A 12,654-nucleotide genomic window follows, 5' to 3' on the forward strand; every position below is an offset into this window, starting at 1 on the left:
CGTCTTACTGCCATCTGGTGGTCACACGACAGAAATGGAGCAACTGAACGGGATAAGGTTTTACTACTTTACATATAAAATACTTATACTCAAACTTAAATTGACCTTAGGCGACCATTTTGATCATTGATTAATTGATTTGTGTGTTTTTAAACAATTTAAAGCTGTATCAAATACCATCAAATCTTTAATTAATTAAAACATGTTTTGTTTTTTTTAAATCCTGACGTAAAACATTACTTTTTTTCCAATTAACCCTGCTCCGACTGGTAAACACAGCGTGGAACATTCCAAATAGATCGACAGAGAGGGGAGGAGTGGAATGCACGAAGTCACGGTAAGTAGCTTTGTGCAGGAGCAGCTCCACCTGTAATTATGTCCTAATTGAACAAATACAAAATGGTAACTTGAATTCTCGTCGCCAAAGATGGATGCCAAATTCAAAATGGCCAATTTCTTGTTAACAACTTTTTTTGTTCGTCTTGGGCTATGACATGTCGTTTCTGCCCTGTCCTACCGCGTTTCACCTTTAGAGCCATTCTGCATCACTTTTATGGATTCCCCTTTTCCTACTGATTTGCATGCCATGTTTCACCAACGTCTTCACCTGAAAAATATGATCCTTTCAGAGGAAAAATATATGAATTCCAGGAATTCCACTGTTAAAAACAAAGCTTCATTGTCATCTATCTAATCAGAAACAGTACTTAAACACATAATGTCACAAATTAAAGAGTGAACATGACCAGGCTCTAGACTCAGAGGAGATCAAAATATATACATTTATTTGGGCCAAACAGACAAAATAAAACTATTAAATTTTATCACAAGCATTATTTAATCAGTGTCAGCAACAACAACAACAACAACAACAAAAACCTGACATGTTGCAGAGGATGATTACAGAGGAAACAGCAGTTTGTGAATATTTTAAGAGTAACTTATATGTCGGACAAAGACAAATTGACACTTGAGGAGATAAAAAGGGTCAAATCCCCTTTGGAAAAGACAGTTATATTGGATTTCAGGAAGGAAACGGAATATCCCATCACTGACAACAATGCCCAGTTTGACATTAAACCCAACATGGTTTGACCTACATCTCCATGTTTGTTTGTTTGTTTGTAAATAAACTACAACTGAATCTAGCATAAAAATGTATACCAAGTGAGCGCTAGGTCTCCTTGCTTCATGTTTCTGTGTTGACTGTCAACTCACGTCAGTATCTACCCTCACACCGAGTCAAACAGTCATAGTGCATCAACGTATACAACATTTGATGTGTTTTGCTCTCTCATGGATATATATAAATTCACAAAAATCATCAGTATTACTACAATAAAAACGCTTGGGAGTGTTATTTTCTCTCCCAACATCCTGGTATTAGTATTGGCCAGCAGGTGGCGCAGTGGGGTGAAAGTGAGAAGTAACAAAGGACAAAAGACTGAAGAAAAATATTTCTAGATTTCCGGTTTTTCGGTGAACCCAGTGTCTTAGTTTTCACTGCGAGTAAAAGAAGCAGAATAAAGAGGCACTTATATATGTGAACTGATCTGTGTATAAGCCCTCATATACACTGGCCCTCAAGCTGCTTTGTGGCCCAACAAGACTCACGATCATGGGTAAACTATTTACAGCACATAACCACTGTTACTGTGCTTTTCCTTGACCTTGAACTTTTAATTTGGTAAAAAAAAGTAAATAAAAGCTTTCTCTCTATTGCTCTGAGACGAATCACACCCCTACCTTCTTTTAAATCACCTAATTCTCATCTGTCCTTCATTCATTTTTACTTATATTTTTTAGTGTGGCCACTTCCTTTTAGTCAGTTGTTTTTTTGTTTTTACTACTTCCTGTTGCATACTTTGAGAACAGATCATTGACCGGAGTTTTCCTTTTTAAGGAATCACTCCAAGTGAAGAGGTCTATCTAAAAACAGTCTACGCCTCCTCGTTCTACGTTAGAGTGTCTGTCCGAAGCAGCTGACTCTGCTTCCTTTTCAGGAAAAACCACAGTCTTCTTGAAAAACAGCTAAATTCAGCACAGCAGGCTGCCGTCAAAAGACTATCAAATATAGGACGACGATTACAAAGACTTGAAGCAAAGGCTGCCAGGGTCAGCAGACTGTACTTTTTTGATTAATTACACAAAGACAAAAACATTATGTTGGAGCTCAGATTAGGTATGAGTCAAAATACACCTAATCAGTAACAACATCCGAATTTACCCAAATCTTCTTAAGACTTTCCGGGTTCAGCTCCCAAAAATCAAGGACCAAATACAACACAGATCGAGGTGAAGAAGGTTAAACTGGACTGTTTACAGTCTCTTATCTTCTCTGACATCATGAAGTCAGTGGGAGGCGTGCAGTTTGAACAGTGTGTTGGATGTTGTACGGAGAGTTAAGTTATGGAGTGGAATGGAATGGAACAGCACGGTGCGGGTATCGGTCGTTCACAAGACACGACGTCATCAAATTCACATAATCTTCCCTGGTCTTCCATCGCAGTGGAGACGCACACAACAAAAGGTCTGTGGAAACCATTTTTATTTCCAAGAAAAGCATTCCTCGTCCCTGGAAATCTCCGTCTCAAAGATTTCAAACATAAGACTGCTGCAAACCCTCTGATCACTGTACTGTACTGTACTGTACTGTAGAGACGGATTTTAAACCACATTTCACCACAATTCCAACTGAATTAAAAGACACGCGAGTGCATCTGTTGCAAAGGCCACGGTACAGCATTTAAATATCACGAGTTTAAAAGCAGCAACTGCTCAGTAACTATACACATATCTATAAAATATTGTCAGAAAAGCATTTACAGTTTGGTCACAACAAATGGGAATTATCTTAAAAGTAATTGCCTCTACTGTCATCGGCAGAATATTACTGGGTGATTGCTCTTTTTAAGTGCAGTTCGGCCAATTTGGGAGTCAACCAGTGAATAAGTAGTGTGCACACACTGTGTTTAAAAGATACATACAATTCAACATAATGCTAATCTGTCCCATGCCACCATACAACCTCTCAAAGACACTCAAACAAACCTCCACTTACAAACTTACAAACAAAAATATTGTTACACACATAAAAGTATAATTTTTTTGGAGAGCATGAGAAGAAGGCAAGACTACAACAAACAGTAGGGTGTGATTTAGAACAAAAAAAATAAATAAATGACATGTTTTTTTGTTGACATTACATTTTGCATTTCAGTTAATTTACCCTTTTTGTGTCTCGTGACATAAGCAGCTTTGCTGGCGGTACAAAGAGACAGCTGCTCCGTTAGTGGTGGTTTACAGGCTCCGTCAGCAAAGAGTGTCTGGTTAATCTAGAATTGGACAAAAGCAGCGCATCATTAGTGTGTTTACTATACAAGAACGATTTCTCAGTTAAAACACTGTGCTATCACTAATCGTGCAGCAAGATTAGAAAGGGAAAATATTGGTTGATGTTTAAAGATGATTAAAAAGCGGCAGCAATGTACTAATATTAGTCACACTCGTACCACTAAGCACAAACAATTTGCTTTTAAAAGCAAGCAATACAAATTATACATTATTATATATTCTACTTTCACCTACATCTGACATAATTATTGATATCAAATACTAATTCATTTTCGATGCCAGGTTTTTTGTCATGACGCCACCAAGTTTTTAGAATAAAACAAAACAATTACAGCATGGATTTGTATGATTAGCAGCAACAGTGCCATCTAGTGGATATAGCATGTTTTTTCCTCAGTCACATTTGGCCGAAATGAGGCTATCCTGTGGATAGTAGTACAAATTGTCACTTCCAGGGCAAAAGCCTAAAATTGACGCCCAGATATATGTCTTAGATGTCTTATGCTTTAATGGAAGTTAAATATGAAATTTGAACGGGTTTCATTCATTTTAGATGTTTTGCGATTAACGGTATGAGTGTTACACTTGTTTGAACACAGTGTATTTTAGCCTTACTGTAGCGAGATCCTGCCAAAATTCATGCCATATGCATGAACACAGGCAAAATGATCAAAAGACGAAGAAAGAAAAGCATGTAAAATGCGCAGAACAGTCCCTAAGGGTTAAAGAAGGCGGGAAAAGTATCTACTTTAGACCTAAGAGGCCTCTGCAGATAATATACTTTTACTTCCTTAAAGCAGTTAGAGTTTACATGAAACTCCACTCTAGACTAACAACAAAGCATGACCTTTTGAGTTGGTATGTACCTACAAGACCTGAGAGTAAATCCTGAACTTATAGACAATAGCTGAACTCTAAATCTACATTTTAAATGTCTCAAAATGTGAAAATGTGTGATTTTTTTCCCCAACTCAACTTAAAAGATGATAATATGACAGTGTTGGTTTCACACTTAAGATTTTTTGCTGCTTCTGAGAGCTTCACATGATCTGCTGTTGCAGGTTTAATGTCACATATTAACGTATTGTCTGTTAAAACAGGATGTTCTTTAGAGAGATGAAGCAACACTGATGAGTCATTGTTTGAATAAATTGGAAAGAAACTGATTTCTTAAGGAAAATGTAACTGTGGGTTTTTTTGTTTACTTGAGCAAGATTGGACTACCATGTAAAATTAAAATCTGGTGATCATTTCTCATTACATCTGAAACGTAATATCCTGCTGAGTGAAAATATGCACATGACCAGAGCTGGGTCACTTTCTGGTTGGGTAGACGGCGTGGGCGTTAAAACAAGTTTGATTTGATCTAACTGACGGCAAACTTGTATTCTGGCAAATTACAAAGAAGCCTACATCGGGAAACTGATGCAGCGCAGCTCTCAAGTTTCATTAGGTTCTACTCAGTGGAACATGTCGTCATAAAATCCACTAAACTTGTTCAGTCTGATTTTTGGCTTTGTCTAAAACAAATTTGAACATATTCACATTAGTCCGAACCTTCACTGGGAAGTGGATCGACCTCCATTGCTTTGGATAAACTCAGTGCAGAGTTCTCTTTGGGTCTCGCCCCCAGCTCCTGTCCATCTCTGGCTGTGTTTTGGTTCTCCTCCACAGGTTTCTTCTCCTTCTTCACCTCCCCTGGGTTGTAGTAGCCCCCTTCTTCGGCTACCATCTTCTCCACCTTCTCCAGCAAGTGTCCTACCTGCGGATGCTCCTCGAATATGCTGTTATTTATGACAAAGTACCTCCGCTTGCACTTTTCCAGCACCCACTGCAGGTCCTTGCCTTCCCTGCGGATGTATCTCTCGATCGAAATGCTTCTCAACAAGTCCGCCCAAGTGAAAACAACAATCGTATGGTTCCACACGTGTTCCCCGAAAAGGCTCACATGCTCCTCGAGGCGAGCCCGATCCACATCGGTGAACATACCCACAGGAATGACCAGCAGGAAAGCGTGTGGACCTGGAGGGGAAAGTGACACTCCTCTCACTAGCTCTTGTTTATAAGAGGGGGGTGTATCCTGTGCAGAGAACCAGCCAGGAGTATCCACCACAATCACCTGCCGCCCCTGCACCTCAGTCTGCCTCTTCACACAGAACTCAGCTGCTCGCTCCAAGTGAAACTCCTCTCGGCCTATAATGGTGTTAGCCGTCAGGCTCTTTCCTGGCCACCTCCAGCCAAGCGTCACCAGGCGGACTTCAGGGAGGTGGTTGGCTGCCCGCGCTGCAGCTGCTTTCTTTTTGGCCTCCTCTTCAGTTCCGGTGACATCTCCAGCTGTGGGAAGTCAAGTGAAACAGATCAATGTTGGGTTGGATGAGACAGAATCAAAGCATTTACAGTACGACTCTTCGAAGGGATTTTCAAGATCACATAAAATTGAACAGTGCTCTAAAACGTTGTTGTTGTTTTTTTTATGTGTCAAATACTTAGTTCTTTATTAAAGATACAAATGCACAAGTTGTTTATATATGTGTGAAGCAATTTAGTGTATTATTTGTTATTGTTATTGTTGTAATATTGTCTAAGATGGAGGGAAAAATTAAGTGGCATATTTCTACTTAAGTAGATCTTAAATCTTGTACTTTTTTACTCCGATAGTTGTCAAATATCTTACCATACACTTATGTAATGAATACACAAGTACATGTCCATGTATATGTTAACACAGCAGATGTAGAAATTGTATATACTGTATGCATATTTATCTATGAAAGACATATTTTACTATTGTATACATGTAATACTAATATGCACGCAATAAATGTGACATAATATGGCAGTATGACTTTGTATCGAAACATAAACATGTATAATATTCACGCATATTACACTTCCTTATGGTTAACGCAGTAACTTTACAGACTGAGATGAGACAGCCAGTTTTATGTTAACTGTAACCTGCCGTCATAATACTGACGGTTATTAAGTCGCAAAACTCGGCTTTATAACAACGTTACAGCGACATAAACGTAAACTACGTTTTTTCTCACAACGTCTGACGTTTATTCGTCCGTGAAACGTGTCACAGTCCGGTTTAGCCTGGAAACCGTCTCCTTGCTAACTTCGCGCTAAGTTTAATAGCCGAGAAAACTAGCCTTATTGTTTTATATCTTCAAATTTAGCAGCACACATTAAAAAAAGTGGACATTATAATTGACTTACTTGTTGTCTGATGAGGTCTACCCGCGTCCATGTCGTGTTTTATCGCAGATATTAGTCTGTTCCAAGTGTTATTTGCGGTCTTTTGGGCGGATACGTCAGTTGACCGGAGGACTTCCTACTCAGTAATGAGCAACGAAGCTAACTGGAGTCTGGAACACTGCAACTTTCCGGTAGTTTCTTTCAAAGTAATGCACGCCAAACCGGATGTAGGCAAACTATATTGCTGTGTCAAAATAAGTGTTTAAATCAGTGCTTTTCAATCGGGATTAATGGCACAACGCCAGTTTCTAAATGGATTAATTAAAATAAACAAAGAAAATACATAAGATGTGCATGGAGTATTTTTTATCTTGTGCAATTGAAAAAAAAAATTAACAATCCTATGACAATTTGTGTAGTCACACGACAAAACAGAACAGTATAAACAATTGAATGGCAACACATTACATAGAAGAGATAGTTTATTGTTGAAAAGTGAAAGGCAGAATATTTACAAACTGTATGCAACATCTCAGCTTATTTACATTGGTCAGAAAAAATAAATGAAGCATTTTTGCTCCACGTATTGAAAATATCTGTCCTCCTGATCCCATCATGAGGTTTCCATCGATCTTCATATTAGTTAAGAATTAAATATGAGCAGAAAAAGAAGCAGCAAAAAAAAGCATATGCGATTGCAGTTTGTCGATTCCTTCACTTAAAACCTTACATTTCTTGATAAAATAGCCTGTAAAATTCATTATACAGTTAAAAAGTGTTTAAAAATATAATGCTCTTCATTGTCCCTTTAAAAAAATCAAAGATAATTCAAAAAGAATAAAAAACCCCATGACATAATGTCAGCGTCACTTTCAGTAAGTGCAAGGGTGTCTTGACTGGCTTCATATTCTTATGTTCCCCACGATGCCAGCATGCGCATGTCGTCATCGTCTTCAACCCTTTTCTTTGTTGCTGTAAAAGAAAAGAAAAAACACACAGTTAACAATTAATGCTATCAGGTTATCATGGATCAAGATGGAGGAATACTTCTGCTTGTGTTATTGTTAAAATGTAATCTTTAACTGTGTATCCAATGATATGAAACTCCATTAGGGAGTTAATCTGAATAACAACAAAGCTGACAGCTTAATTTGTTAATTTAATCGTTTTATTTCATTGTTTGTATAAAATTTTTAAGTTGATTCGAGTACATTTTATTTACTACAACTAAAGCCTTTATTTTTACTGATTTGTCCTCCATTGTTTTCAGTCCTTGCAGTGTTGCACTTACTTGCGCGCTGAGTGGGCCGTGTCGAAGGCAGTTTGATGGTGGGAGCGCTGGGCAAGTCGCTCATTTTCTCCTCGAGCGCCTCCTGTTCCAGCTCAGCCAGCTCAGCCATGAGCTCATCCTGTTAAAACACAAAAAAACAAACACAACACTCGAGTAAGAATTTGCAACGAGAGAAAAGGGAGCTTCGACAAAGCATGAAAAGTTACGAACCTCATCGAACATCTCGCCGGAACCTCTGGAAATGGCGTCGCTGATCTCGTGAGCCAGGTCCTGCTGCTCTGTGATATCCAGCATCAGATCATCGATCTTACCGAGGTCTCTGAAGAGGAGCAAAGAAAGATTAAAGACAAACTTTAACTACTACTATGTACTATGTACCACCGGGTTCTTACGTGCTCTCGTGGATCCTCTTCATAGCCTTGGCGGCAACGCCCATGTTCTTCAGGACCTCTGTGTTGGTGTGCGAGTTCTCCAGAGCTTCCCTCTGGAACTCAATGGTGGAGAGCGTGCCATCGATCTGGGTGAGCTGCTGCTCCAAGCGCTTCTTCCTCTTCAGTGCCTGCAGAGCAGCTGATACACAAACACACACACAGCGAGGGGAGGAGATTAAAAGGTCTGATGGATTCACACCTTTGCAGCAAGCTCAAAGAAATGTTGGGTGTTCTGTTCTCCAACACAAAAAGGTACAAAATGGTTCCGCCCATGGCATTATATTTAGACTGAAGATTCAAAGAGCAATGCACCTGTGGGGTTTTAAGCACAGGAAATGTATTTGCACTCAATACTGAATTTAAACATGGATAGATTTGATTTTGCCAAATTAATTAATTCCAGTAACATACAATATATGAGGATAAAATGCAACACCAAAGTTGATGTTTGTTTTTGACAATTACAACCAAGTGTTATTGTTTTATTGCACCTGCCATTCCTACTGTTGGATTATAGTCACCTGTATATTCATAAATTATGGTGTTCTAATTTTATGAGTTTTAATTTAATATGTTTGATTTGAAAAAGACTTACATTGGCTTTTAGGCCTTGTAAACAATCTCAGCCACTGGTCCTACAATACTTTGACTTTAGTTTGAGTAGAGGACAAACATACCCCTCTTGTTTTTTGTGCCGTGCTTCTTGGCGACCATTAACTCCTGCTCTATCCTCTTCTCCAGGTAGTCCTGCTTCTTCGTCAGCATTTCCTCCGTCTCTCGCAGTTTGTGGATGGCCTCCTGGGCCGTCGGTGCTCCCCGGTGCTTGGACTTGGAGGAGCTCGAGCTGCCCTTGAACAATTTGGAGATTTTGCTCATTTTTGCCGCTTCTGGAGTCGACAAAAAAAACAAAAAAAAACCTTAAATAAAGCAGCGCAGGTAAACGAACACAAGTTTCCTCGTCGACGCTCTGCCTCGCGGTGTTTGTACAGACGGGTGTGTGTGTGAAGAGAGGAATTTCCTGCTCGGCTGCTTTGAGGCATCAACTCAAACCAGTCAGTGAATGCACCTTTCGTTCACCACACCTTTCTTTTGAATGACGCAGCGACACCTGACGTCCGTCCACATCTCGTTTCGACACGTGACGTCTTTTCAAATTAAATAAGCTATTATTTTGTTGACAAGGTTTGGGCAGGAAGTTGTTGTGGCCGGAGCCAAGGGCTCTTATTTTGAAGGCCAGAGTGAAGGGGAAGTGTTAACCCGGTTCTGTTAATTATTAGTAGTAATAATAATATAATACGCCACATATATCCAGGAATAAAAACAAAGTAGAGTACAGAAAGGAAACAAGGAAAGTAATTTTCCCCCATTTTTTCGAAGTCATAGTCACGTGACTTGACTGTTGAGGTCAGAGTTCATGTTGACATCCGCAGACTCACTTAGTACTCTCTCCCTGCTCACAAATGGCTGAATTCGACGTCGGGAAACACTGTCAGATCGATTCGTGTCATGTGAAAGGTGTGTTTCAACTTAATCGGAGTCGTAATGAGTAACTTACCTCAGCGGTGTTGCGCCAACACTGGAGCTAGCGTCTGTTCAGCGTTGGTTATCCTCCTGTCGGCTAGCTCGGTTAGCATCGTTTTCCAGCAGTGTTTGGTTTATTATAACAGCGTCTCCTGGAAAACGACAAACACCACTCGGGTTAAAATTCGGACTGGCTCTATAATTAAACAGGTTGTTGTGCACGTTTGGTTATAACTTACAAATAAGGTGTAATAGCCTCAGTTAGCTTCACTGCACAGCAGCTACAGTGGAGCCCAGACCACAGTCCACTATCATGATCTTCATCATTAACAGTTTTTAATTGATTTACACTGTTTGTAAATGTGAATTTGTTCTCCCCGTCTCTGGCAGATTTTCTTCCATTTGTTTGTGATTCATGCAGTGGTGTTTTCTGGTAAGATTTCCTCGCGTCCTAGTGTAAGACATTGACAGAAGTAGGCAATGTTCCACAGTATCCACACAACACACTGCAATCCATTTGATATACTGAACAACCTGCTTTTGTTGTTTTGATTTTGGCCTCAGACCATACCATACCAGGTCTATTTTGTCATTTTAATTAAAGATATATGCCATTCTGTCTCTTTGCAGCCTTGAGCACAGATGCAGAGAGGCCCACTCGTGTCCAGAGGTAGGATGTGCTGTAACTGTGCATGACCTGCACCTCATGTTCTGTTTTTGATTAGATTGGGACCAGCGCTGTCTTTTTCTGTCCTGATACTAAGATCCTTGCTGCATTGTTTTCCTTCACAGGAGACTCCAAATATAGAGCAGAGGGAACCACGGACCGCTGGTGGCAGTACAAGTTATCCTTGCTCATTTGGAGACTGCAAAGGAAAAGAACTGTTGCCAGTAACATGTCCGCAATGTCAAAAACATTTCTGTTTGGTGTAAGTTTACAACTCCATGTGGATTGATTCAGGATGAAGGAGCTACTATAGTTTCATCACTATCTACAATATAATTGTCTACAGCATTAAATCTCAATTACCTATATTTTAATCAAAATGCCGCTGCTTAGCGTTTAACTAGAAACAATTAAAAATCTATTTTGACTGCCCCTAAACACGGCTCTACATCATCAAATTACCCATTATATTACTACACATAATATACGGCACCTTGGGATTTACTTTCATACTTACCTACTACTTATTGAAAGTGAAGTGTTGTCATTTCTTTCCTTCTCTACTTCCAGCCATCGTCATCAAGATGATCACAAGTGTGAGAAGTTGGAGGCCCCAAAGCCTCGAATGGCAGCGACTAAAGAGCTGGTGCAAAAGATAGTGGGTCAGTAGCACAAACACTTGTGACTCTTATCGTATCACTATCACTGTAGCTCTGTGTAATTTCCCTTTTGTCCACATGGGGTCAACAAATGCTCATTTCTTTGTCTATTTGCATTATTCTCTTACTGTTACTCAGAGTCAAAAGATGGATCCAAACCTAAAGGACGCAAAGGAGCAAAGAACAGTGCTACTGCGGCTAAGGTGGCATTAATGAAGCTGAAACTTCATGCTGGAGGAGACAAAAGACTGCCACAGGTCAACATTTTAGCATTTATTTTCAGTGTACTGCTCTGTATTTTTCTATTTACTGCAAATGACTAATTCCTCTCCTTGTTTGGCCTTCCAGACGGAGAGAACCTATTTTCAGGTTTATCTCCCCAAAGAATCCAAAGACTCCAGCCAACCCATGTTCTTCAGCTCTCAGTGGAGTGTGGGAAAAATGGTTGATTATGCAGCCTCTTTAGCAAACCTCAAAAACAACAATAATGTACTGACAGCTAAGGTAAACATCAGACCAATGAGGAGTTGGTGTCGGTCACAAATCACTTCCCTTCACCTTTCCTCACACTTTGAATTGAACTAACCTTTCTTTGTTCCACATGACCTCAATTTACTAAAATCATTTCAACTGTATTTTTATTGTAATGTCTTGTGTATGTCTACTCCGTTAGTAGAAATGAACTGCAGGTCTTAGATACAATTTCCTGCCCACAGAATGTAATAGAGCTGTGAGCGCAGGAAGTTGAGTTAACCGTTGTTGTTACATTCACATGTGACAATAGCTGTGTTGCATTTGTTAATGTTCAAAATAAGCAAAATTAAAGGTTTATTATAATTATCTTTATGCTGTTTACGCATGCATTTTAAATGTCAGTAAAGCTAAAATAAAAAAATATATATTTTGAACGTCTTCACAACTGCTCTCTCTGTGTGTTTGCAGAAGCTACGGTTATGCCATCCTCAGACTGGTGAGGCGTTACGGATGGATGACACCCTGCTTTCGCTGCTGGCTCAACCAGAAACTCCCTTGTACAATGGGGGTAACGTGATCCTGGAGTACTTGGATAATGAGTGCACATGTGTGGAAGATGTTTCAAATTATATTGCACAGACATGACAAACTAATGGATTTTTTTTCTATGTCAATAAATTCTTATTTTGACTTAGTCAAGTTGTGGTCCATGTGTGTCCGACCAGTAGTATTGTGGCATAATGCAGCAAATTAATCAGAATGCTTGTACCCACAATCCCCAGCTCCAAAGGCTGATGCCTTATCCATTCGGCCACTAGGTCTATAATTGAAAAAGTGTTCATTTAGCCATAATTAATTTTAGGTCAATTTCTCTCTCTTTCAACGTTGCCTCAGTGCACAGAATTTTTCACAAAATAGTATTGTGGAACATACATATGTGAGAATTGTTTATGCAAACATTTAGACTTTTTAAAGCTTCTATTCTACCACAGGCTGTTTATTTTGATATTTATAGTGACACAGCCACAACAATGCAAAATGTATGTGTGCATTCTC

General features: G+C 39.4%; 3 protein-coding genes across 4 annotated transcripts; 1 reads left to right on the forward strand and 2 right to left on the reverse strand.

The window, feature by feature from the left end:
- Positions 1-897: 897 nt before the first annotated feature.
- Positions 898-6,683, reverse strand: gimap4 (GTPase IMAP family member 4). Its single transcript, XM_083901376.1, has 3 exons — positions 6,577-6,683; positions 4,912-5,688; positions 898-3,335 (listed from the first exon to the last, which is right to left on the reverse strand). Exons 1-3 carry the CDS (start codon positions 6,605-6,607, stop codon positions 3,331-3,333), a joined length of 813 nt encoding a protein of 270 aa, XP_083757502.1. The 5' UTR covers positions 6,608-6,683; the 3' UTR covers positions 898-3,330.
- Positions 6,684-7,062: 379 nt separating this feature from the next.
- Positions 7,063-9,153, reverse strand: chmp4c (charged multivesicular body protein 4C; the record flags this gene model as incomplete). The annotated part of the gene is made up of 5 exons (XM_083901282.1): positions 7,063-7,527; positions 7,847-7,964; positions 8,057-8,165; positions 8,239-8,416; positions 8,955-9,153. 5 exons carry the CDS (start codon positions 9,151-9,153, stop codon positions 7,466-7,468), a joined length of 666 nt encoding a protein of 221 aa, XP_083757408.1. The 3' UTR covers positions 7,063-7,465.
- A 534-nt stretch (positions 9,154-9,687) lies between these two features.
- zfand1 (zinc finger, AN1-type domain 1) lies at positions 9,688-12,292 on the forward strand. Of its 2 annotated transcripts, none has more exons than XM_083901855.1 (8): positions 9,688-9,792; positions 10,189-10,254; positions 10,429-10,468; positions 10,591-10,727; positions 11,036-11,127; positions 11,263-11,381; positions 11,473-11,628; positions 12,067-12,292. In XM_083901855.1, exons 2-8 carry the CDS (start codon positions 10,214-10,216, stop codon positions 12,241-12,243), a joined length of 762 nt encoding a protein of 253 aa, XP_083757981.1. In that variant the 5' UTR covers positions 9,688-9,792; positions 10,189-10,213; the 3' UTR covers positions 12,244-12,292. The 2 variants fall into 2 exon arrangements, with proteins under 2 accessions (XP_083757981.1, XP_083757980.1); XM_083901854.1 differs by having other exon boundaries at positions 10,189-10,231.
- Positions 12,293-12,654: the final 362 nt, after the last annotated feature.

The sequence above is a fragment of the Microchirus variegatus genome, assembly GCF_963457635.1.
Source record: "Microchirus variegatus genome assembly, chromosome: 15".
Taxonomy (NCBI): Eukaryota; Metazoa; Chordata; class Actinopteri; order Pleuronectiformes; family Soleidae; genus Microchirus; species Microchirus variegatus.